Source organism: Alternaria infectoria (assembly GCF_024043175.1).
Source record: "Alternaria infectoria strain BMP 0036 chromosome Unknown scaffold_8, whole genome shotgun sequence".
NCBI lineage: Eukaryota > Fungi > Ascomycota > Dothideomycetes > Pleosporales > Pleosporaceae > Alternaria > Alternaria infectoria.
The window spans coordinates 838894-863476 of NW_026250697.1; the positions used below are offsets into that span (position 1 = coordinate 838894).

Sequence of the window (24583 nt, forward strand, 5' to 3'; positions counted from 1 at the left end):
AACTGCAAGCGTCTGCATATGCACCATCCATCATCTGCAAGTATGAGGCAAGGCTTGAGTCCAATGTGGACGCCATTGCTTGCAGTAGCTGCGATGCATAGTCTCCGAGTATAGCATGACGGTCCAAGAAGAAACCACCTAGACAGCGCGTTGGCCATCTTATGCAGTCCCTGCGGTTTGTTCGTCGCGGGCCATCTCCTCTGCCAGCCATTCGGCCTCTTTCTGCATCTCGTCGTCGCTCCTGGGCTTGCGGCTATCGTTGTCCACAGCAGGAAAGCGACTCTTTCTCTCTTCTTCAGCGAGACCTGCCCCGGCTGCCCTCTCCTTGTTGGCTAGCTGCTTACTGAGGTCTGCGTCCTCGCTCTCCATCATGGCGTATATAGCGTCTGTGCCGCCCTTCTCTTCTAGGTCGTCCTTCTTGCGAGGAATGATGTGTGCATGAACGTGAGGCACGCTCTGGCCTGCATCGACGCCATCCTGTATGGCGATGTTGAGAGACGAGGCACTGAAGACTCGCTCCACCATGCGGGATACGCGTTGTACAGTCAGGAAGAGGTCTTGCACTTCGGCAGCGGATAGATCGTTGAAACGTGGCACGACCCGACGCGGCGAAACCAAGACATGGCCGGGCAGTAGTGGCTTGAGGTTGACTATGGCAAAGGACAGGCGTGTTAGGTGGAAGACCTACATGGAGTTAGCTTCAGCTGCGACTACGGCAGCGGCTGCACAGGCACAACGCACCTGGTTGGTGACGACAAAGGAGCCAAACTTGACGACGTCCTTGGTGAGCGGCATCCTCCCCGTGTGTCGCCTCAGATGGCGTCTAAGCGTCGTCGCAAGCACTGAGGCGCCAAACAGTCTCAACTCAGCGCCAGCGGGCGACGGCGCACGGAACATTCCTCGTGCGCTTCCATGCACCATGCACGCCATACCTCTTCACCCCACCACCGCCGTAGCGCCCACGCTACACCGGAATCTCGAGGCGAGGCGACCAAAGGGCCCCGTTCTCGGCCCAATCTCATATCGTGTCACATGCTGAGTTGCAGGCGGCGCAATCCGCGTCGAACTGATGCGACGCGTGCTGAGGTGCTACACATCGATTCGCACACCCAGACGCACGTCCAGCACCGTGGGGACGCCGACGCCGCATCGTGGGGTTGGCCGCTGTCCGCGCAATCTGCAATGACGCCGCCGACGCCCTCTGCCCTTACTCCTCCTCCGCCGGCCGCCTATGGCACTATAAATCTCACATCCTCTGCCTGAAGCCCATGCCCACCTGCACTGCTTGCTCTTATCAATTCCCGTTACTACTGTGGAGCGCCTAGTGGACCCTTTTCACTCAGACCTTTCTGCTAGCACCCTCTGACTCCAAGCTTAGCTTACTTGGACCGCCTACTCCACCAACAGGACACGCCAAGAGGGTCTCATAACTGAGCTTGGCTGGAGCATAGGGTTTCGAGCCCGGCCCGGCTTTCAAACAAATTACCCTCCAGCGCAAACACGCCTCCGCCTCCGCCTCACCCGCTTCTGCCTTTGCACAGACAAGCTACTATTGATTGACTTGGCACTCTGCACTGGCGGCGATCCTACATTGTGCACGACGAGACAGGAAGGATCCCCACAGTCCCACCACGTACGCTTGTTTCTCAAGCGTAGGAACCAGCATCAGGGTTCGTCGTCGACCTTCCTTCGCTCCAGCTATAAGAGGGTCGGACCTCCGATTTTCTGCCCGTCTCAACTCCAATCGGACATAGCATATTCCACCACGTTCCACTTCGATTACATAGCGCGACTACCACATACGCCAGCCCGCGTTCTCGCTGTATCCATCCAACCACGGTTCCGTTGATCGGTACCGCGCATCATTTCTAGGCGACTATATAAAGGGTCTCGGCATCGCTTCTTGCTCACAAGCATAAATTCCCCGACACGCCTGTTCCAGGACCATCCACTACACCTTCCTCTCACACATCCACCCACACAACCTCCACGATGGATATCGCCACCACTTCACGCGCCTACTTCGCCATGCCTTCTCCCACTCCTGAGGAGAAGATCTCTCTCCAGGCCAGCAACACAGTCTACACATACCACTGCCTGTGCAATCATCTGCTACTCGCAACCACCACACCACTGCCCTCCTTACCCAAACGCCAACACACGCGCGATGCCGCACACATCATGCCGCTGCCTCCAGCGCCCACTTCCGGTCGCAACAAGAACGCGGCTTCGCAAGACCACTACGGCCTCCTCCTGTCCACCCGACAAGATCGCCAAGCTGAAATCATAACCAGCGACGAGGGCTTCGAGAAGCGTTATCTGCAGCGCTGCGGACGGTGCAATCTGGTTGTGGGCTACCAGCTAGACTGGCAACAGTTCTCCGTTGATCGGTCCGGCAGGCGCGAAGACTACGTCTTCCTTCTCCCGGGTGGCTTCGTCAAGACGAGCGACATGATCATGGGGAAGACGGCTACCGCACCCGCATCTGCATCCGCAGTGGGCGGCGCAGGGATGGGCACTGTCAATGTCACTCAGGTCAAGGCATAGGGCGGATCCGTCAGCCGTTGAGTCCTGGGGCTCCCCACCTTCCGCTACTCTTCCCCCTGGGGATTACGCACAGTGCTTCTCAACAGAATTTATGGAATCACGATTACGATTACCCTGACGAATCTGGGTCTCGGCGTTTATTGATTTCGGTTGCTTTTTCCATGTCGCTCGGAGTTTGGCCGCGTGGATCAGCGGGACGTTTTTATTTCCTCACCCTTCTCACATCTAGATACCCCATTGGTGAACGCGCAAGGCTTCTCATGCTACAGGAGGAAAGAAGCCTACATGTCTATAAGCACACAGCGTCCCTTATGGATCCAAAAACAGAGTTGCATTCCCTGTTTACAACAACTTCTCACTTGCACATGCGTGACTCGCATTACTCGACTTATTATCATATTGTCTGTGCATCTTGATTCGCTGCTCGCAGCTATCTGACTCCCATGCCCTGCAGCCCTACTGTGCAGATATCAAAGAAGTGTATATGTATCATGTTAAGACAGTTCCAACGCCGACGTAATCCGCATGCAAAAAACCGTGACCCGTTTCAGACATGCTCGCGTAAAATCCTAATGGAAGGGAAGAAGATGGTGCCGAAGAAACGAAACAAGGACGGCAGGAACCGTAGCCTAGTTCTCCGCAATCGTCTTGACGAACTCTGTAGCAAGGAGTTAGCCAATGTCACTCTCAGTGTATGTGGACACGTAGAGACTCACCCCTGTAGTCCACCTCGTTATTGCTAGCATCGATGGTGCTCTTGAACAGCTCATCGACCTCCTCCTCGCTCATCTTCTCGCCCAGGTTGGTCAGAATGTACTTGATCTGACCCTTGCCGACGAAGCCACTCCTATCTTTATCGAAGACCTGGAAGCCACGGATGTACTCTTCGATGTCAAAGGGTTCGCGGAAGCCGCCGGGGCGGTTGAGGATCTTGGAGAAGGTGTCAAAGTCGACTGCGCACAAGTGGTTAGCCCTGGAGTCCAGGTGCAGCGGGGGTGAGACGCCTGTGGAAGGCGAATCATGGCATGTGGAGATACGTACAGTCTGCACCAACACCACGCTCGAGGTCGGCAATCTCAGCCAGTGTAGGATTTTGGCCACATGCGCGGAGGAGGTCGCCCAGTGCGCCGCGGTCGACACGGCCGTTGCCGCGCTTGTCGAAGAGCTGGAAAGCTTCGCGGTAGTTTGTGGAGGCCTGGTTACTGTTATCCATTGCTCCTCGATTCGTGTGTTGTCAAGTTGCTAGTAGTGGGGTTGTTGTGGGCTGAAGCGTTCGGTCGTGGTGTTGCTGCTGCCGGAGTGAAGGGGCTCTGTTGACACCATGTGCGACAAAGTGAAGCACGCGCGTTGTGCTGTTGCGGCCACTCGCCGCTGCCATGTTCCGCTCGCCAGGGCAGGGACGACCTGGCCGCGGCCAACCAACGATAGCGTGGAAGCCACGAGTGATGCGGGGTCCGAGTTTCGGGGGGAAGGAACATCTTTTACATACCATTGTGTATATAGGTGTATGTGTGAGTTACTTGGTGACAAGAAGGATATCTAGCAAGTCCAAAAACGGTGGTATAGGCGGTGTGAGGGTTCAATCTGGTGTTGAAGGGGCTGTTTGATGTAGCCTGAGCGGGGGCCGCAGGGTGCGTCGAGCGCAAAATACTGCCCGCCGCCAAGGGCGAAGCGTCGTCGTCTAAGCAACGAGCGGTGTACTAGGTGTCGATTTGATGTCCATGTTAGGCACAACAACAGACCATAAGGTTTGGACGATGACAAAAGTTCATCAGCAGAACTCTCTTTACTTGAAGATGGAACGATCTGTATCCGGCCGTACCTGGGATGAGCAAAAATACATTTACATTGACATTGGTAGATATCATATCTCATGCAGGCACTTTACTATCCTCATGCAAGATGTTCGCACGACGGACAGCAACACTGTTCGCAGTTCGCGAGAAGACAATCGCTTGCTGCACATCCAATCTTTTCACATAGTCAAATCTATTGAAAACCTCTAAAACTTCTCCATCAAGTTCTTCCTGACAGTCCACATGCGTGCCCTCTTTCCGTAGATGTACATGGGAATGCTGAACAACATGCATCCTAACTGAATGCCGCCAATCGCCAAAAATGTATCCTTGCTACCACTCGATTCAAGCCAATGCGGGAAGAAGAGGGAAAAGATGAAGCCGTGTAGAACGTCTGTCAAGGTGCGTTAGCATGTGTATGCTCAAAACGGTGTTGAGGAGCGACTTACTCTTCGAGAAATTGAGCGTGACAAGTGCCTCGCCTGCGTACATGCGGTAACTGTCCACGACGAAAGTAATCGATGTCGTACTAGCCAACGAGCAACCGAAACTGATGACGCCAAAGAAGACGGTAGGGACGATCCAATTGTCCTTCTCTTCTGCACTCCAGCCGAAGCCCATAAGTCCAATAACAGTGCTAATCGCGATTGGCAACGCCATAAGAAGACGGAATTCCGGCTCGTATACACCATCGTTCTTGCGCGCCATGTAGCGTACTACAAGGTCGGAAACTCGACCTGCCACTGCCGTACCAAGAACGCCACCTATGAAAGGCGAGATGTAGACTAGACCCACTTGAAGCGGGGTGAAGTTATACGAGGTATCGCGGTAGATGTGGGCAACCGACTCAGAAAGCACAATCAGCCAACCAACAGCGAGAGCGTAGACAAGCGACGACCAAAGGACTGCGGGATAGGCGAATAGAATGAAGGGGCGGACCGCGACGCGAAGCCATTTGTCCTTGACAAGACGTCCGTTCCACGGTCTGAGCGACTGCCGGTACGACTTTGGTGGGGCATCACGGTAGTAGTCGGTGTAGTGGATGCTCAGCTGCTCCGAGATGTGATCCGCTGCAGCAGGATCCGACGGCGGGTGTCCGCTGTCCGCTCGAATATCCTGCTTCTCGGGGTCGGACCCCAGATTTGCCGGGAGCTGGCCAAAGTAGTCGTGTCTTGGGTCCTCGCCCGGGGTAGAATGAATACTCATCGGGGAGCGAGGAGTTGGCGGAACACTTGCATGGCGTACAGTCTCGTCAGCCATATCTACGTGGCCAGTCTTTTCATCGGGATCCGGCTCTGCAAATCCAACATGGGCATTCTTATGGCGTTTGGCAGGCTGCTCGTGAGGTCCCGCCAGAGGCGATGCTGGCAAGGGCGTCGCTGGCATTGACGATACGTGCTGCGCTTGTCCATCTGTGGCCTTCTTGTGATGAAGATTTGGCAAGTGGAAATGTCCATGGTGTTTTCCTGGACTCTTACTGCGGGCGCGAGTGTGTCGCTTGGCTGGCTTAGGTGCTCGGTCCCAGAATGTTTCGGGCACGAAGAAGAAGATGAGGAAGAAGCAGAACCCGACAACAATGGCGGTAATCCAGAAAACCCATCGCCATCCGAGCGTTTGCACGATGACGGCGCTGACCAAGGGGATCAGGTTCTTTCCGCCGAGCAAAAGTAGTGTGTAGATACCCAGGCGATACGCTCTTTCGTGGAGGAAGAAAATCTCGGCAATGGTAGCACTGGGCAAACACTCGACCGGAGAAACGGCAAAGCCTTGGACAATACGAGCCACCACCAGTGAGGCGTAGTTCGGCGACACGGCGCACCATATCGAGGAAATGGTGAACAGTATGATTGCGCCCAGGTAGACGGGTCGCTTGCCAAACAAGATGGCAGTAGGTGATGCAACGACGCTGCCGAGACCAAGTCCCAACATGTACAGGCCTGTAGTCAAGGCCACCTGGGGAATCGTCACGTCGTATGTATCAGCTACATCGTTGAAGCCAGCAGCCAACAGCGGCGTCATGCCTCCTCCGACCATACAGTAGAAGCCGAGCGATATGAGAGCGAGGTCGCGTCGCACCTGAGCCCAGTTGAGCGGGTCATTTGCTGAATCCTCGGGCTGAGGGTCCAGAATGAAGCGGCCGTCCTTTGTACGCTTCTTCTCGGGCCGCCGCGAACGGGACGACTGGCGGGAGCCATGCGAGGCAGTTCGCAGGGGCTGGGGGCGCTGTGTGGTGGGTAGCGACGAGGCGGATGTGCGTGCGTGGGCGTGTTGCAGTCCTAGCGGCTCGTTGCGGTTGTGCGTCTTGGACAGAAGGATAACGGAGCCTGTGAAGAGGGTATTAATTGTTTGTTCGTGTATCGATCATAGTGCAGGAACGTCCTTACCAGGCACTTCGTCCGTCTGTGGGTCGCTCAGGATCCCCAGATTCCACTTGGGCCGTGGGGCATCCTTCTCTTGTGTGGTGGATGTGGCAGTCGAACTCTCAGCACCCGCCTCCGCTGGTTGCGGCTTCCGCCAGGGAGTGAAGTTGACCATGCCGTCTGCCCTTGGAAAGGATACTCACAAACAGAGCAAGAGGGGTGTTGGAGAGGCAGCGAGGTCTATATCACACGCCGCAGCCTGTAATCGATACCAAGCCTCTGATGACTAGTCTGTTCAGCGCAAGACTCACGAGGACCCTCTCTCCACACCAACACCCTGAGTCTCCACGACGCTGCAGATGCACGATAAGGACAGGTGACGGGATGTGGAGTCTCCATATCCACGTTGGGGAGGCAGCACAAACATGTGCTTACTACGAACAATGCGCGTGCTCAGGAAGGAGGGTTATCGCTGGCCCGCGGTCGTGCATATCGCGGCTACCAATGCTAGCGTCGCGGCCATGACGTACAGCCAAGGTCCATGTGACTTGGGACGCTTCCCGCAGCCTGCGTTATTGGCTGCCTTGACCTTCACCGCCAACATCGTTAGACGTGCTCAGACGTGCTCAGACATGCTCCAGACATGGTTCTCGTTGCAACACCTCAGCCACAGCCAAACTGCACGCGATACTTGCCGCCTCCGCCGTTTCCGCCACGCTACTTTTAGGAAACGCGTGGTTGCAACATGTGCTTCGCTAGCCTCTGCAGCCTTTGTCTAGGAAATGAAATCTGACCGCAAACGTTGCCGCCCGACAATCGCATTGGAAACTAGCAATATTGGCGAACACGAGGCGATCACGTCTGTGTGCCAGCGAGCAGCATGTCGGCCGGCCATACCGCGGCTCCGCAGGTTTCGGCCAAATGAACCGGGTCGATCAAAAATGCCTGACTGCTCACCACCACGGCATCTCGATATTTCCATCCACTGGTACGATGATGACGATTCGTGGCCTGACACGTAAAGATGCCCAACGTCCGATATAAGCACCGCATCGCACATCGCAGTATTATCGGACAAGGAGACGCGTCGATCACGACTATCTTGACATGTTTTGGAATCAAGATCGAAAAACTGTCCTTTGATCGTTCTTCTGATCTCTCCGGCCCAGCAATGGAGTCTCAAAGACAAGAGCACATCGACCGCTTCCGGCGGCTCTCAGATTAGGATACTAAGGGTCTACAGTGACTTGTTGTCGACGACACCCACTTGTGTATAGGTTTCAGGTTTCGCTCAAAGGCGTACTCTAGCTCTATGCATGTCCCCGCAGAAAAGTCCATCACAAGCGCTGGGCGCCAAATATCTACCAGCTTTCGCCTGGGAGCTTTGATAAAGATTGTCATGTTCAGATCAATGGAATGATGTTAGCTTCAAAGCATGACAGAATATGTCATGTTGCAAGCATTCACGCCTACATGCTATCCTCTCTCCACCTACTCCTAACCTTCTGCCAGCCCTCCATCTCTCCCTTTCCACCCCTCTTTTCAAGGCCCAGTCCGCGTTCAACCCATTCTTGACTCCCCATCTCACTTGATCTCGACAACGCTCTCGCGAATGCAAACCTTTCTTCATCGCCGGAGAAGATACTGCTGTTCTTCAACATATCCATGTTCATACCAAGGTCGTCCATGAGATTGCGCATTACGTCCGAGATGGCTTCGTGGTCGTCCGCTTGCGCAGACTTGGCAGGCGGCTTTGATGAAGAAGAGGCTGTGGTGGGAAGTTTCCCAGCCTTTTGTGTAGCGGTTACCGCGTCGTTGAGTTCGGCTTGGTCGAGGAAAAGGGACGTTAGTGGAACGGCTGTAGTCATTACTAGCTTGGCCTGGGTTTACGTTAGCATGGTATACTCCAATCACAAGCCCTTTGCTATAGGGTCTTGTGCTACCAGCATCTCGCTTACTCTTGATTCGTACACGGCATCTATAAAGGTGATGAATCTCCGCGCCAAGTCTCTTGACCTGTGGTTCATTCCAGGCACCCCTGTAATGATAAACGCCTCATATTGTCTCGTGAGTTCGAGGTAATCGGCTGCTCCCGTAGCGCGTCCGATGATGTCGTCAAAACTAAATACGGCGCACTTCCCACTGGCCTTCGGCACGCGGACTTCTCTTCCCCATACTTCATGGATTGCGGGGTGTGGGGGGTCGTTTTCGAAATCGCCGAGGAAGCGGAACCATCTCTCTACATGTGTTTGTGCAGATGCATCTAGAGGATGGTGGTATACACCGCTTGGTGGCCGTGGAATCTTCCTGTAATCCGTCGAAGAATCCAGGTTCAGGACTGTAAGCCTCGTTTTGAGAAGGTTTATGCAGGGCACAAAACTCTCCCTTTGTATTCCGTTCTTGTAGAGGTCGTTCGGGTGTCTGTTACTCGTCGTGACAATGACGGTTCCGTGGGCCATCAGGCTCTCGATCAATCGCCTCAGGATCATAGCATCAGCAACGTCCGTACACTGGAACTCGTCGAAGCAGAGGACGGAGGAGCGCTCCGCTATACCCGCTGCTACAAAGGGTATACTGTCAATATCATTCCCATGCTGCATCTTCATCTTGTGCAAATCCTTGTGTACGCTCTGCATAAACGCGTGGAAATGTATCCTTGTCTTCCTCTTGATGTTCGGTGGCAGAGTGTCATAGAACAGATCCATCATCATTGTCTTCCCACTGCCCACATCGCCAAACATGTACATGCCCTTTGGCAGCGAATCGGGTATAGGTGGTAGGGCCGACCCCGCGGAGTTGGACGACGTAAGGAAGGAGAAGAACGACTTCTTGGGCGGCTGTAGGGACTCGATGGTAGGTTGTTGAACGGGCGGTTGCGTGTAGGATTTCAGCATGTCGTGGAGATCTTGCAGGTTCTTGATGATGTTGCGTTGGTGCTCGTCGTCTCGCAGTCGTCCGGACTCAACACGCGCATCGTACTCGGCCATGGGCCCATGGGTCTGCTCAGACTGGTCCGGTGCATCTAGCAAGGTCAGCACTCGGTCCATGCAGCCGCTCTACTAATGGCCGAACGTACACTCTTGCGCAACCTGTGCGTATCCTCTGCGGCCCACTGGCGCAAACGAAACTCTGTTCGGAGCATACGCCAGCTTATTCGTGCGTGCCAGAACAAGCCCTCGCGCATTGCGCGTCGCTCTCGGATTCCTTGCGCAGTCCGTACACAGCGCTCTTCTGCTGTCGACAGCCAAATTCTGTCCGGCCGCGATGCTCCTCGGCGCCGGGCCAGCGCACCGCGAAAGGGTCCTCAACCCTCTCAGGGCCTCGGATGATGTCATTTTCGACATCTGGCGCACAGCCTAAAAGCTCGCGACGATGACAGTAAGGAAAGAAACAGTCGCGATCTATGGCATTGCGGAGAAGAAAGCTCAGCAAAAACGTCAGGCGACGGAGCTGAGCAGGGCTGTGGAGCGTCGAGCATGTGCGCGACCCACGACGGGTTGTTTAGGGTGGCGCGGGGAGTTTCTTCGCTGCACCCTCGGCTTCTGGCTTCCGGTATGGCTGAAGCTGCAGGGGTTTCGGCAACACTTTAGTAGCCGATATGGTACAGAGAAACTCTCGCACGTGTCTATACGCAGAGACTTTTTCACACTCTTCATCATCATTAACATTACTACCATCTGCATCATCATCATGACTCCTCTTCCGCAGCTACGCTCTCGTATCTCCCTCCCTCACCTCCTCCGCCCCGCTGATACCTCATCTTTGGCACCTCATACAGCCTCGTGTAATCTACGCGCTCACCACCAAGCCTCGCATAACCACTTTCCTTCGTGCCAAACATGGGACTGGCATCACACCAGAAATCCTTGCAATTCGTAACGATGCCGCGTGAAAAGGGATTCCCTCTTCTTTGCCGCCGTATTTGCTCTCCTTGACTTCCGTGAAGGGCGATGGTGAGGAACGTGTCGATTCCAAGGAGACGCTTCCACTGGTCCCAGATGGAGGCTTTGGGCTGAGGACGCCGCGGGATATCGCCCGTGTCTTGGCCGGAGCCAAACCCGTTCGTTGGTGCGCTGCCGGCACCGCCAGATACGTCTTGACTGGTGTCGCCGGTCGTAACAAAGGAGTTCAGTGCGTCTGCGGGTGTAGCGCCATGGAGATGACCGCGCATGCTCTCGTAGGTTGTGAGGTTCCGCGCAATCTGAAGCAGCTGAACACAGAGAAGCATGGTTACCCAAGTCAACTGGAAAGCTGCCCATATTGAGAGCACAATCGTGAAAGGATCTTTGTTGAGGACTTTGCAAAGTTCCGGTGAGATGACGGCGCATTTGGGGTAATCCGTGGGTGCGTCACGTATCTCCAAGTCTGCTCCAGTTAGCTTCATGGTGCAAAATCAAGGTGTGATGACCTACAAGCAAGTGCCAACCTGATGAACATGACAATACCCAGCTCCAAAGACAGTACGTATAGAACAAAATGTCTGTGATTGTTGTTCGCCACACAGTTGTTAACCCACGGGCAATGACTGTCATAGTTAGTACCACCCTCACTGCCTACGTGGAACACTTACTGATCACTCTTCGCGACGCAGCGCTCGCAGCGCTTGCAATGCTTACTGCGCAACGGTTTCCGCACCATACAATTCACACAGAAATGGTGTTCATCGAACTGTCGTAGCTCCATGAGCTCATCAATAACCGCTTTGGATGCACTTCTGCTCGCCGACTTAGGCACGAAGCCGGGATCAGTGGTCATAGTGAAGAAGTAAAAATAGGCCGTAGATGCGTAAAACGCCGCAAATAGGAAGTTAAGAAGAAAGTTCGTTCGTATCGTCCCTCGTTTGTGTTAGCGAGATATCTGTGTGTAAGATAAGATGGCTTACATGGTAATACAGTCGTTGCCCACCGTGCACCGACCCAGAAAAGCGTGCCAGCGAAGATACCGGCTAGGAAAGGCTGGAAGCTCGTCAGCGACTAGGCGCATGTGTTTGAGCACTCGACTCACAGTATGATGTATGCTTCGCATGTTCGAGGGACCCCAGCGCAACAACCTTTGCGCTCCCCATTGCATAACGTACGCAACAATCACGGCCAATGGTATACCAAGAAACGCTGGCAGATGGCTGACAAGAGAAAGCGCAACGAACAGAATGGCAAAGGGCCAGAAGAAGATGAATCGGCTCAGGAACCACCTCGTGTCTTTCACTCCCGGGATGGGGAACTGCCGCGCGTTTCCATTCTTGTCGAAGCCAGCTTCCATGAGAGCGCGACGCCATTGCCGGGTGGTATTCATCTCCTGCGCCGTGACCTCTGGCGTCTTGCCGTCGTTGTTCTTGGCGAACCGGTCCGCTCCGTACTCGAGCAGCTTCTGTATCGATCCCTGGCTGCCTTTGACGAGCGCCCAATGCAATGCAGTGAAGCCCTGGTCGTCCGTCGCATATACGTTGGCACCCCATCGGAGAAACAGGTCCACGCAAGACGGATAGCCTTTGTATGCCGCCCACATGAGCGGGGTGTGACTCTGCGGATCTGCGATATCCACGGGTATGTCTTGGTGTAGTAGCAGGACAATCTGGTACACATTGCCATCGAGGGTCGCGCTGTGCAGGAGATTGAAGCCCTGGTCGTCGGTGAGGAGCGGATCGGCGCCGTGGTCGAGGAGGAGATTGACGATGTAGTAGTTGCAGCGCTTTGCGGCCCAGAGCACGGGTGTCGCGACAGCATCGCCGCCCTTTGCGTTGATGGGCGCGCCGGCCTGGATGAGGAAGTGGCAGAGCGCGTAGTGATTGTTGATAGCCGCCCACTACTCATAGTCAGCCCCGGAACATGCTCCAATGCTCTGTGATACCCACATGTAGCGGCGTTATGCCCTGCTCGTCCTTGTATGTCGCATCGAACTTGCCGCCGTCGAAGAGTTTCTGTATAGCCGCAATCTCACCCAGTCGCGCCAGCTGCATGATGTCCTCCTCCACCGGGAGGCTGGGCTTACTGTCCGCCATGACCTCGAGTTCGTGGTCGCCTGGAGAGGTTGCATTGCTGTCTGACTGCGTGTTGGCAGCCATCTCGGGGGTCCGCGTGATGCTGTATGGTTGCGGAGCTTACGACACCTCCGGATCGTGGTAGGGCGGCTTCAAAGCGCAGTAGCGATTCAAGATGGTTCGGAAGTCTGGAGGGGCTCTTCGGGTGTCACCGCATGCTGGATAATGGCGAATATCAAAGCCAACTGAGGTTTGCGAGGCTTTGCAGGCGCGGAACATGCGGCGTCTGCGATTTCCCAAATGCGACCAATGCGCTCATCCCACATCCCTGCCGACTAACGCAAATCGTGGCGGTGCCACGCAAGCCTCATGCCTGGACCCGGAATCCGGCTTCAGCAGCGACATTCATTTTTTGAATGCCCGCAATCAGTTGAGCTTGCCTGATAGGGTGCTGTGACATGAAGAGGTATATAACGCTTGACCCATGCTATACACTCGATTTGCTTCTGGCAGGTCGTGGTTTACACAAAAAGATCTCGTCGCGACATCGCATCAGTAAGCAGCACAGAGCAGCGTTGAAGACCGTCAAGCACCGTCAAGGACAGTTAAGTTGCCGCAATCCACGCTTGCTCTGGAAGTTTCCTATTTGGGAACATCCGCAATTGGATAACTAGACCTGCAAACTGTCGTATGTTCACCTTCACCTTCATACTGGCAATAGTAATCACGCTAGCCACAAACAGCAGAAGACCTCGGCCTGGACCTGCTGTTATCGACGGTATGTAATCACAACTGCCTAACGTAGTAACGTCGTAAAGAAGACGGGACGGCAAGAAAGTCGTTGATAAACAGCTATACGATACAAGTAGTCTATGTCAATAACTTTTCCTCGAGTCGAAATTAGAACGCCAACTATAAACCGAACCTGATTGTAACAATCTCTGCAAGCCGGACGCATCTCCCCCTATACCTCTACGCCAACATACCCTGGAACTCGCCGCCTTCCCTAAGCATGTCCTCGGCTTTGCCAGCCTTGACCAACTTGCCCTTTCCAAGCACGATACAATAGTCAGCCTCCTTGACTGCTTCCAGTCGATGCGCGATGGTGACTACTGTACTGCTCTTCATCTCCTCCCTAAGAACGCTCTGTATTCTTTGCGCGGTTTCGAAATCAATGCTGGCCGTCGCCTCGTCCATGATCAGTATTGGGCTTCTCCTCAACATGGCTCTAGCCAGACCAACAAGCTGCCGCTGGCCCTGTGAGAGACCCTTGCCACCACCTTCGATCGAGGTTGTAAGCGTCCAATTGTATTGATCCCCACCGATCTTCTGCAACACAGATAGACAAGATGCATCGGAGTAAACAGATAACGGGTCCAGGTTCTTGCGCATGGTGCCGGGGAAGAGAACTGGTTCCTGCGCGAGGAAAGTGACGCGACTGCGAAGCGCCTGCTTGTCCACGGTGGAGATATCGATCCCATCGATCAAAATCCTGCCATTTTCCGCAGCAATAGTGGCGAGGAGGGAGAGAGCCAAAGTAGACTTTCCAGAACCCGTTCGCCCAATTACCGCGGTGTTGGATCCCGCAGGGATCTTTAGAGTGATGTTTTGCAACGCAGGCTCGAGGTTCTCTGCGTATCGAATGGTCACATCATCGAACTCGATGTCGCCACTATAGGTAGGCCAGTGTGCGGGTGGCTGAACAACACCGGGTGCTTCCGTCTCAATATCAAGGAGCTCAACGACACGCTCGACGCTGGTAAAGTCCATCTCCAGCGTTCCGTATATCCTGCACATATACTCCGTATGTATGACGAATTTGCCAGCGGTAATCAACACAAATGCGGTAAGACCGGGACTGATGTGTGTGTAGACAGCGATGAGTGTCATAACGAGCGTAGCGCTAGCCGACATGACGCTGAAACGAAGCGCAAGCCATGCTTGAAGTGACCAGTAGAAGTGATCATTCTTCTGAAAGTTGTCGACCACCTCGATGACACGGGTCTGGAATCGTTGTTGCGCGCTGAAAGCTCTCACAGTTGTCAGACCTTCCAGAAGTGCGCCAAAATTGCTCATGAGTGGCGAGAGTGATACCATCTATTCCTAGTTAGTAGGGGACATGTTGATTGAGGCCGAGTGACTTACTTCGAGCCGCCTCAGGCTTTGCGACGTTGGTAGAAAACGGAAGAAATAATAGACGAATCCGCAGCTAAGCACCAAACCGAAAGCTAAGAATGCTGGTGTCGAAGACAAGATTATAATGACAGCACTCGTCCAGCCTATGATCTGCCATGCGAAGACGATGAAGGCAGTGCTCAGATCGCCATCGATGGTGTTCATGTCACTTGTCAATCGGTTCATCAGTCGTCCCACTGGCGTTACGTCGTAAAATCGGAATGTCGCATGTGCAACGCGTTCAATGGTCTCTCTGAAGATGGTCTTGGCGGCATGGTAGCCTACGCCAAACATGATGAGGTTCGTGAACCAGAAAAGTATGGCAGTTGCGGAGACAAATCCGAAGAAAGTCCAGAGCCATGGAACCACGTCGTCTGCGGCTGGAGGCAGGAAGTCGAAGATACCCTTGTGATCATCCTCGTTGTAACTCTCTGCCCACGACTTAATGAACCATGTCTGCGCAACATCCAGCACACGGAAGAGGGCCATGACGATAATGGCAACAGACCACCATCGCAGCGTACCTGCTCTAATGTAGCGCCAGTATACACTCCACTTGACGCCACCTTTCTCACGATGTTCATCTTCGATAAACTTGTCGGGTACAGCCGCTGCTTGCTCTTCTTCTCGCTTCTTGGCGTCTTCCTCTGACTCAGTATCATTGGTCTGGGTGCGCTTTAGGGCATTCGCGTCTTCAACTTGGCTTGGCTCGTGAAGAGTCGCTCTGCCCTGTTCTAAATGGACCCATTGCTTCGCGATACCGTGGCAAAGTTCTGTTCGATGTGTGACAAGAACAGTCGTTCTGCCATCGAGTAATGGCCCAGCTAGTAGTTTGCCAACGATGAATTCGGCCGTCTGGTGGTCAAGGGCGGATAGCGGATCGTCAAGAAGAAGTACCTTCGCGCGACTGTATACAGCTCGCGCCAATGCTACACGAGCCTTCTGACCACCAGACAAGCCAATGCCGTTTTCGCCAATGTTCGACAGATCTCCGTGCTTGAGCTCTGCCATATCAGGTAATAAGGCACACGCTTCCAGAGTCTGCTTGTAGCGACCCTCTTCGTAAGGGTAGGAGAAAAGTATGTTATCGCGAATACTCATGCTCTGGAGCCATGGCGTTTGTGCGCAATATGCTACTACCTGATCAGGCCGCACCAGCTCACCAGCTGTGATGTCAAGCTCGCCAAGTAAGGCTTGTAGCAACGCCGTCTTACCGGCAGCGACTTCTCCGTATATCACGGTCAGTCCTGGGGGAAAAGATAACGTGATATCCTGGAGGACATCGTGGTCAACCCCAGGCCACGCGAAAGATGCATTGTGAAGGCCGAGGTCAGAAGACCCTTCTGGTACTACATCCGTCTCTTCTTTGTCTGGCTCGGCCATGAACTCTTCAATGCGACCCATCGCAACGTATGCATTGAGCACGGTAGTGACGAGTTGCGGAAGCGCCCTGAGGTACGACTCTAATAGATTGAATAGATCGAAAGCAGGGAAGATCAAATCAACGCGTAACTGCTGACCGGCTAATTTAGTAAAAGCGTAGAAGGCAACCGCAGGGAATAGTCCCGATCCGAAGCGGAGAATGAAGGAGAGCGATGTCGAGAAGATGATGTTGACCACACGAAGATGCAGCTCTTTTTGACGAGACTCAAGGATTCCCTCCAACCATGCGCCTTGCCAGCCGTACCAGCGCAGATGGCGGATGGACTCTATGAACTGACTTGTACGTTGCAGTTTCTCGTCGGTCGCAATTCTGCGCTTTTTCTCGAAATAGACCTGAAAGCGGGCGATCACGATGTTAAGGAGCTGAGAAGCACCCAGTGCCAAAACACCAAGTAGGCACGCCCAACCTAACATTCGCCATATTAGTATGGTTGCGAATATGGCACCTGCAGGCTTAGTGATGATATCAGAAAACTCCCAGAAGCGCTGTGCTACCTCATAAGCGTCGTTTCGCATCAAATTGAGGATCTTGCCCATCGATGCAGCCTGGTTTTCGTCTTTGACCTGTGTCTTGATGTTCTTTGTGAACATAGATCGGACAGAAGTGACCACACGTTGTAGCCAGCTTCCGCTTGCTGCCTTGCTCGTGCTGTCAAGACTGCTACCCGCCTCGTCTGCTTCAGAGTTACTGTGGCCATTCGTCTGATCTTCCTTGACGTCTTGTTTGGCCCCCAAAATTTTACGATGCAGAGTCTTCTCGTAAAGCATGGTGATGAGCTCGCCTCTGCATCTCTCGTATGACCGCCTCTGATGCCACAGATTGAAGATGTTAAGCTGGGCAGATGCTAGTCTCAAGACGAGAATGATACAGGCGTAGGTGATCGTAGCACTGCTGTTCTTATCTTCCATGGATGCGAGGACCCGCTGCAAAAGCACAGGGGTGAGTAGAGCTGCTAATGTCAAATTCGTCTCAAGCGACATAGGGTACGTCACTTACTTGTGCACATACGAACAACGTTGAGGACAGTCGTAAAAACCAAGTCCATGCCGTTTGCAATGAAGACTCGTTTTGTCACCGAACCCTGTAGTTTTCGAAATGCTTCGTGCAGCCGCGCATGCTTGAATTCCCAGCCAAGATCCCATATATCCTCGTCTTCCATCTGACGTGTCACGCCTTTTTTGATCAATGGTTCCATCCATGACACTGTCATGTACTGCCAAGGAGTCAAGTTATCCTCGGGAGTCCTAAGTTGCACCGTGGGAGTGGCAAAAGCTGGGCTAATATCTTTCCTAGGTAGCCTTGGGTCCCGGAGAGGCATATTGAGAACCAGAACGATGCCTAGTGCAGCCGCTACGGGTGCGACGGTCCAAGGAACATCTTTAGCTAGGAGTGGGCTCTCCTTGTGGATTAGTGTGACCAGCTGTTCGAGTAGAAGACTCGTGAAGAGAAGCAACAACGACAATGAAGCTTTTCTTGGACGCTTCACGATGACAATCGCTGCCACGATGGCCTGCAATACTTGTTAATCGACAATCGCAATCTCGTCACATTGTACGTACCCATGCGATGGCGGAATAAAACGCGGTCGATTGCCGGATGGGAAAGAAAGCACTCAGGATCTGGAATGTAAGTCCAACCGTAGCTAGGACTAGCAGGCCAAATGTGCTGCCCAGAGGCTGCGGTGTAGAGGATGTCTCCAATTCATCCGACTTGTCCTTTTCCTCGCGTACGAACGGCTTTGTCCACCCCGGCCAGTAGCCGTCCGCAACTTGCAGCGAGTATTTCAGCAGTACCAATGCTGCCAGTATGGCTGGTATTGTTGCTACGAATGGCAGAGCACATGGCGTGAATCGGGCTGCTTCCGTATTCTGGTGAGATCAGCAATATCCAGAAGAGGCGTAAGTGACCGTACTGACCCAAATGCGATGGCAGTGCGATATTGGTGGTGTGTCAGGAAATGTTGGAGCCGATGATAGTGGAATCTGGAAGGACGCCATGACATGCACCGTTTTCAGATGCCCGTCAGCACCTACTTGGACAACACTTCCTTCCACTTTAGCCCCAGCTGATGTAAACTTGGGTGAGCAGAGAATAGCATGTAGACGAGATCTTACGCAACTCCGCTAGGCATCAGTGAAAGGAAAGGGCCAGCATGCGAGTGTCGGTGAACATGTTCAAAGCCCTGAGGCGACATCTCGGAACGCGGACTAACGCCGGGAATACTAGCGCGCCCCACATTCCTTGTTCCCCAAGCCGGAGGAGCCATTGAGGTATCTGCACGCATCATAGTATCGCAGCACCACCTCCCTCTCCAGTCAGTGAGACCAGAGCTACACCTCATATGCAGTTCGCCAACCGACTGATGCATGCCGATCAAAGCATTGCGCCGTTGGCAGCTGCGCGAAGAGTATCAACGCGTCATCGCGCCAGAAAACAGTTGAGAACGCGGACATCGTCACCGGTCAAACTATAGTGGATGTACAACTTGATGACATCGCGCTGCTTGCCCGTACCCGACGCGTCTGCGCTAAGATGCCACAAAAGGGTACAAATTTCGGAAGTACCCAGAGATAGATGCGGTATGCGGCACGACTGCTTCCCAACGACCTTGGTGCTATTACCTTGCGTTTGTTGTTCCGGCTCGGCTTTGTGATCCCTCGCCAAAGAGCGCGTGATGACGCGCGAAACGTCGCTGCCTCCTGTCGCCCTCACAGCAAATTGCTTCTTCGTAGAAACCACCGCCACAGCCACAACACCGTAAACGTCTCGGGCGCATCCAGCCTCGAAAAATAGCGAATCATGGCCGTCGACTGCTGCTTCGCGGAAACATCGCTCCGTTGGCAGCAAGGCTACGAGCTTCCGACACCCGCAGCTTTGCGTACAGCAGGAGCGATTCTGATACCGCAGGCAGCCGCACTAGCTGTTCGTAGTAACTGTGGGATGGGCACAGCCGCTGTATCTGCACGTGGAATGCAGCGCGTGGGTAACAAGTGTCCCTGGGTCCGTACCAACGCGCCCATCACTGGTCTGCTGCACACAGCGATTCTTCGCGAGTCTTGCTATCGATGCTAACAAAAAGACCGAGATAGTGCTAGGAGCTAAGAGTGCTCATCGTGTTATTCTGCTCGGCCGCCGATGCAAGGCTGCTATGAAGCCTACGAAACAATCCAAGCATTCGGCACAGCAGTGACATTCAGCACCGCCACACGTATCTTCATGCGAACTCTGCAGTTGCTGGGGAAGTGATCCTACAACGCGTTGATAAATTCAGCGCATAGGTTTAAATGGCATCCAGCCCAGATTCCTCCCTCTGTACACATCGATCATCTACTCCGTCTTTCATCTATCAACCCTGCTTACAGACATGGTTCTCGATACCTCTTTCAGCAATTCTTCGGGTTACAAGCTACATGGCCTTGGGAAAGACTCGCAGCTAGAAACAAGACACATACCTACCAGTTCAAAAGTCAAGTCAATTCAACCTCCCACACCCAGACCGCGCTTCATGGATACCCAAAGCGACCCCACCCTGACCTCTACTGGTTCACCAATTCGCAAAGCCATCGCCAGATCGCAACGCCTGGCTGCGTCAACTACTCGGGACAAGTCTTCCAGTCAGCCATCCCGAACAGTCTCTGACTCCATCGGACGCCCAAAACAAATCATCGTTGACGTCGCACGAATTCATCATGACTGCATCCCACGTAAGCGTCCACGGCGTGATGGTAGTCAAGGTCTTGAAGTGGATGGGCTATCCACATCGGAAGTGCGGTATTCCTCATCACCCTCTCACGCCGAAGCGAATCAGCAACCTCATCAAGAGCACGATGGCTTCTCACCAGTCCTGACCCCAAAGACCGCCAGATCTACCCACGACAGCTTGTATGGAGAGCTGCTCAAGAATCCGACTCCTGGCGATCGGAAAGGGGTCATCTATGTTCTATGTGACCCAAACAACAAATCCAGAGGTTACAAGATCGGAAAGACGAAACGAGCCTATAGAGACCGAATCATTGAGCACGAAAGAGCCTGTGGCTTCCTGCCCAGTGTGATTCACGTGTCAGATCACGAGATTGATCATTGTGGTCGCCTAGAGAAGCTTGTGCATATCGACCTGGAGAACTGCTCTGCACCATTCCATTGCGAACATCACGGGCGCGTCGACGCGAACAAGGAGACCAAAGCACACAAGGAATGGTTTCAGGTCACCGAAGAGATGGCAGTCAATACTGCAAAGAAATGGGAGAGATTCATGCAACAGGAGAAGCCTTATAGCTGGGATAGGCAGCTGAAGATTATATGGAGATATCTTCTCGAGACTAGGGCCGCCGGACCTCTTGGCGTGCGTACATGGACACACGAGGCGCGACGAGAACACTGGGACAGAATACTTGCGCCTCCAACGACAATCGAGTACCTCCACGCCTATCGAGCACAAGTTGAAATGTCTTTGAACAGTCTTCGTCGCTTCGCAGTTCACGTATGGACATACGTATCGGAATTCTTCTGGCCGTTGTGTACATTGATCTATGGCGTGACAACGTTGGCCGTATTTCAGAATCTGCTGGCGTTCTATGCGTTCGTCTTCATTCTGGGATGCGCCAGCGCGAGGGTTCTGTCTTACGTACCACTGAGTCCTCCGAAGCGACGAACCAGAACGCCCAACAAGGTACATACGGCAGCTGCTTTGATGCAACATTAGCTTGTGGATAGACGCGGGATATCCCACGCAGGCATGCTATTTTAGCCGTAATCCGATAACCTCCCTTTCTTTTTGGAAGGACTGCCTAAACTAAATCCTTCAACCCAAAGATGATCTGAGTATTGTTTGTATGCGTTGCATGCACGGTGTCCCTATGCGGAAGGTACCAATCCTTCATGCCGTTCTTCCCTTAGCCTATAGGAGCGAGGTAAACAACACCAAAACCTCCAACGCCTGTAAAGACGGCAAACGTCAGAATCGGGTATCTTGCCCCGACACCATTCGCTACACATCATCTGGGGGCCTTAGCGCGCTCTCGTAGTAGATATGCGGGGTATATTCCCGCGAAAGAGAGCTTCAGTGTATGTACCCCACATCACGAGCTTCCATCTCACTCAGGCCAGGACTTCATCGCATCCATGTAGATTCAACCGTGCCTCGGCTTCGATTCGCGAGCTTGACCTGAAAGTCCAATAGCGTCCGATGAACCCAGCAGCAAATCCTCGTCCGACTACCACGCGACCAGTTCATCCCACCATCAGCTCTATCCATGTCTCCCGGACATGCATGCCCAGGAAAACATCCCAGGCACCATCTCCTGGGCCGAGGAAGCCCAGATCCAAACACGATGCCTACTGGTCAGATGCTCGAAGGTCAACGCCAAATACCAAATCTCGGTCTTGGAGACAAAGGACTACCAGGTGTCACAATACTTCGGACCACTGTTGCCGTTTATGCTCTACCATCCCAAAGGCTCTGCATCTGCTCACTAGATCTCTTCAAGTCAAGGTCTTGCCTATGAGGGTAAGAGCAGAAACGCCAAGGGTATCTCGAATTGTTGTGACACCTGGTAGGACGGTCACAGCGCTCTTTTGGGGAGTTCACGTCCGTCAACCACTATTAGAGATGCACTACAAGATTCTAGGCAGTCTAGATACCGAGGTAGGCGCGAGGGATGTTGATTTGGAACCAATATCTTGATCATGCTAAGAACAATATAAAGGGAAGGAGGGAACCCTTATGAGAAGGATCACAGCACAGTCAAACAGCCAACTTTCAGCTTCCTTCTACTACTTCTCTCTTCAGAGCCACCAGGCAATACCCATCGTTACTACAATCATCAATATGAAGTCCGTCACCATTCTTTCTCTTTTTGCTTCCCTCGTTCTTTCTTCCCCAATCGCTGTACCCGCCTCTGCGCCGGCGGATGCGCCCCAGCCCATTACACTCGAAGCTCGCCAGTCAAGCGCTACTCGCAATGAGCTGGAGAGCGGCAGTAGCGCTGCTTGCCCAAGAACCATCTTCATCTTTGCAAGAGGCAGCACTGAAGCTGGCAACATGGGCGCCTTAGTTGGTCCTTTCACAGCCAGCGCTCTCGAAAGCGCATATGGAGCATCCACTACCTGGATTCAGGGTGTAGGTGGCCCATACACTGCTGGTATTGCAGAGAACACGCTTCCAGCCGGTACTTCTCAAGCCGCCATCCGCGAAGCCCAGCGTCTCTTCAACCTTGCTGCGAGCAAGTGCCCCAACACGCCCATCACTGCAGGTGGCTACTCTCAAGGCGCTGCAGTCATGTCGAACGCTATTCCCGGTCTCAGTGCTGCTGTACAGAACCAGATCAAGGGCGTAGTGCTGTTTGGCTACACCAAGAACCTTCAAAGTAAGCTCTTTCCTTCTCTTAACATCCTATACAACAGTCTCTAACAACGTTCCAGATGGCGGAAGAATCCCCGGCTTCCCAACCAGCAAGACTAGGGTGTACTGCGAGACAGGCGACTTGGTCTGCACTGGAACGCTTATCATCACACCTGCGCATCTCCTATACTCGGATGAGGCTGCTGTACAGGCACCCATCTTCTTGAGGGCTCAAATTGCTTCCGCATAGGTGGCTACGAGAGAGGCTTTGATGCGAAGATGAAACTTCGTATCTTATCAGCCAGGCTGCGTTTTCGGTATTGGCATATGCTTAGTCGTTCTTCACTTCACGTACACATTCTTTACAGTAGATAAATGATTAATCAACCTAACCATCTCGAAAGAAACTGATGCAGTCTTTTGCGATACGCGCCCAACCGCGATTTGCTATCTAGTAACCACTTGGTACTAAACTATTAGCCCACTCTTCCACATCCGAGAACTGATCCTCAACGTCGTCAGGTATGCCATTTCCATTGGCATCCGCCCACTGCTTTCCACCGTCGATAGTTCCAGGCCCAGCCATGGGGCTAGCATTCTCGTCACTAATCAGCTCACCCGTCTTCCCGTAGCTCTTCAATTCCTCAATGAGTCGCGTGTCAACAGCATCGCGCACTTTACTCGCACCGACAGAACTTTCGGCGAGCTTCAGCGCATCTTCCGCCGATAGGGTCTTTTCGGGCGCTGGGAAGGGAAACTTGGTTGTCTGGATAGCCATCCCTCCATAGTTGCTGGAGGACACACCTAGCTCCGTTCCGTCCAACGTGCCATCGCGGTTAGAGTCATAGAAGTTGCCTTCAACGTAGCCCTTGAAGTTCTCATTCCCGCGCGTAAACGCCGTGACGCTGGTACTGGGGCCGCTGATGAAATAATTCCCAACGATATTCGCCTCGCTTGCTGCACTCGAATCTCCAGCGATGTATCCTCCACCCCCGCCCCAGTTGTAGATCACGTTATTGGTGAAGTCATTGGTACCCTTGACCTTCGGGTTTCTCGTCTTGTTGTCAATGTATAAGTTGCGAAACAGACTGATACCTTTCCCGAGATTCGTTTGCATCAACCCGCCACACGAGTGTGTTTGCAGACCCTGCCCGATGATACTGTTTTGAATGGTGATGTTGCCGACGTCGTTGCCGGAGATCGAAAAAGTCTCGTCGCGACCCCAGGAGACGGAGACGTGGTCGAAAATCATGTTGCTCCCCTCTGCGATCGTTATACCGTCTTTTCCGCTAGCTCCTCCTTTTCCCATTCTGATGCGCAAATACCGGACGATTGCATCGTCGGCGTTGCTGAAACTCCACCCATTTCCGTAAACTGTGATACCATCGCCTGGTGCTGTTTGCCCAAGGATAGACACGCGTTTGGCCACGACCATGCGCTCTTTAATCTTGATCAACCCACCTAGCGAGAACACGACTGTGCGGTCGCTCTGGGAAACGCCCTCGCGGAGAGACCCTTCACCGCTATCATTGAGGTTTGTAACAACATAGACAGTGCCACCACGACCGCCGACAGCGTTTCGCCCAAAGCCTTCTGCGCCCGGGAAAGCGAGGGCGGCGACGGAGGATATTAGCAGGGGCAGAACAGTGCAGAAGATCATCTTCAAGGCGAAGAAAACGGGGTAGGAAGAATGTCGGAGACTGAAGGAAAAGAGATGTAATATGAAAGCTCCACGCGGCATGCGCAGAGGCGGCGAGATCAGCTAGCTAGTTCGTAGCGCGTTGCTGGTGAATGACACCTTGGATTACTCTCTTCATTTACCCCAGACGTTGTGATCGACAGGGTACCTAAAAGATAGTCCGCCAATCACAGCGGGGATGTGTTCGGACGGTAGGAAAGCATGGCACACAGCAAGAACCAATGAGTGCAGGTCTTGTGATGTGG

The 24583-nt window shown here is 53.4% G+C and overlaps 8 protein-coding genes across 8 annotated transcripts; 2 read left to right on the plus strand and 6 right to left on the minus strand.

Moving 5' to 3' along the window:
* Positions 1-159: 159 nt before the first annotated feature.
* J4E92_005700 (uncharacterized protein) lies at positions 160-795 on the minus strand (the record flags this gene model as incomplete). Its single annotated transcript, XM_051497078.1, has 2 exons — positions 160-684; positions 742-795. 2 exons carry the CDS (start codon positions 793-795, stop codon positions 160-162), a joined length of 579 nt encoding a protein of 192 aa, XP_051352738.1.
* A 1197-nt stretch (positions 796-1992) lies between these two features.
* On the plus strand, positions 1993-2547 carry J4E92_005701 (uncharacterized protein; the record flags this gene model as incomplete). The annotated part of the gene is made up of 1 exon (XM_051497079.1): positions 1993-2547. The coding sequence occupies one exon, from the start codon at positions 1993-1995 to the stop codon at positions 2545-2547; it is 555 nt and encodes a 184-aa protein (XP_051352739.1).
* A 629-nt stretch (positions 2548-3176) lies between these two features.
* J4E92_005702 (uncharacterized protein) lies at positions 3177-4039 on the minus strand (the record flags this gene model as incomplete). The annotated part of the gene is made up of 4 exons (XM_051497080.1): positions 3177-3205; positions 3264-3500; positions 3589-3742; positions 4037-4039. 4 exons carry the CDS (start codon positions 4037-4039, stop codon positions 3177-3179), a joined length of 423 nt encoding a protein of 140 aa, XP_051352740.1.
* Positions 4040-4549: 510 nt separating this feature from the next.
* On the minus strand, positions 4550-6878 carry J4E92_005703 (uncharacterized protein; the record flags this gene model as incomplete). Its single annotated transcript, XM_051497081.1, has 3 exons — positions 4550-4737; positions 4793-6667; positions 6728-6878. The coding sequence occupies 3 exons, from the start codon at positions 6876-6878 to the stop codon at positions 4550-4552; spliced, it is 2214 nt and encodes a 737-aa protein (XP_051352741.1).
* A 1294-nt stretch (positions 6879-8172) lies between these two features.
* Positions 8173-12764, minus strand: J4E92_005704 (uncharacterized protein; the record flags this gene model as incomplete). Its single annotated transcript, XM_051497082.1, has 8 exons — positions 8173-8583; positions 8662-9725; positions 10526-11068; positions 11116-11228; positions 11274-11538; positions 11586-11658; positions 11708-12505; positions 12555-12764. The coding sequence occupies 8 exons, from the start codon at positions 12762-12764 to the stop codon at positions 8173-8175; spliced, it is 3477 nt and encodes a 1158-aa protein (XP_051352742.1).
* An 888-nt stretch (positions 12765-13652) lies between these two features.
* J4E92_005705 (uncharacterized protein) lies at positions 13653-18296 on the minus strand (the record flags this gene model as incomplete). The annotated part of the gene is made up of 5 exons (XM_051497083.1): positions 13653-14777; positions 14826-17248; positions 17296-17809; positions 17859-18167; positions 18216-18296. The coding sequence occupies 5 exons, from the start codon at positions 18294-18296 to the stop codon at positions 13653-13655; spliced, it is 4452 nt and encodes a 1483-aa protein (XP_051352743.1).
* A 3830-nt stretch (positions 18297-22126) lies between these two features.
* CUTAB1 (Cutinase) lies at positions 22127-22889 on the plus strand (the record flags this gene model as incomplete). The annotated part of the gene is made up of 2 exons (XM_051497084.1): positions 22127-22664; positions 22720-22889. The coding sequence occupies 2 exons, from the start codon at positions 22127-22129 to the stop codon at positions 22887-22889; spliced, it is 708 nt and encodes a 235-aa protein (XP_051352744.1).
* Positions 22890-23090: 201 nt separating this feature from the next.
* J4E92_005707 (uncharacterized protein) lies at positions 23091-24380 on the minus strand (the record flags this gene model as incomplete). The annotated part of the gene is made up of 1 exon (XM_051497085.1): positions 23091-24380. The coding sequence occupies one exon, from the start codon at positions 24378-24380 to the stop codon at positions 23091-23093; it is 1290 nt and encodes a 429-aa protein (XP_051352745.1).
* Positions 24381-24583: the final 203 nt, after the last annotated feature.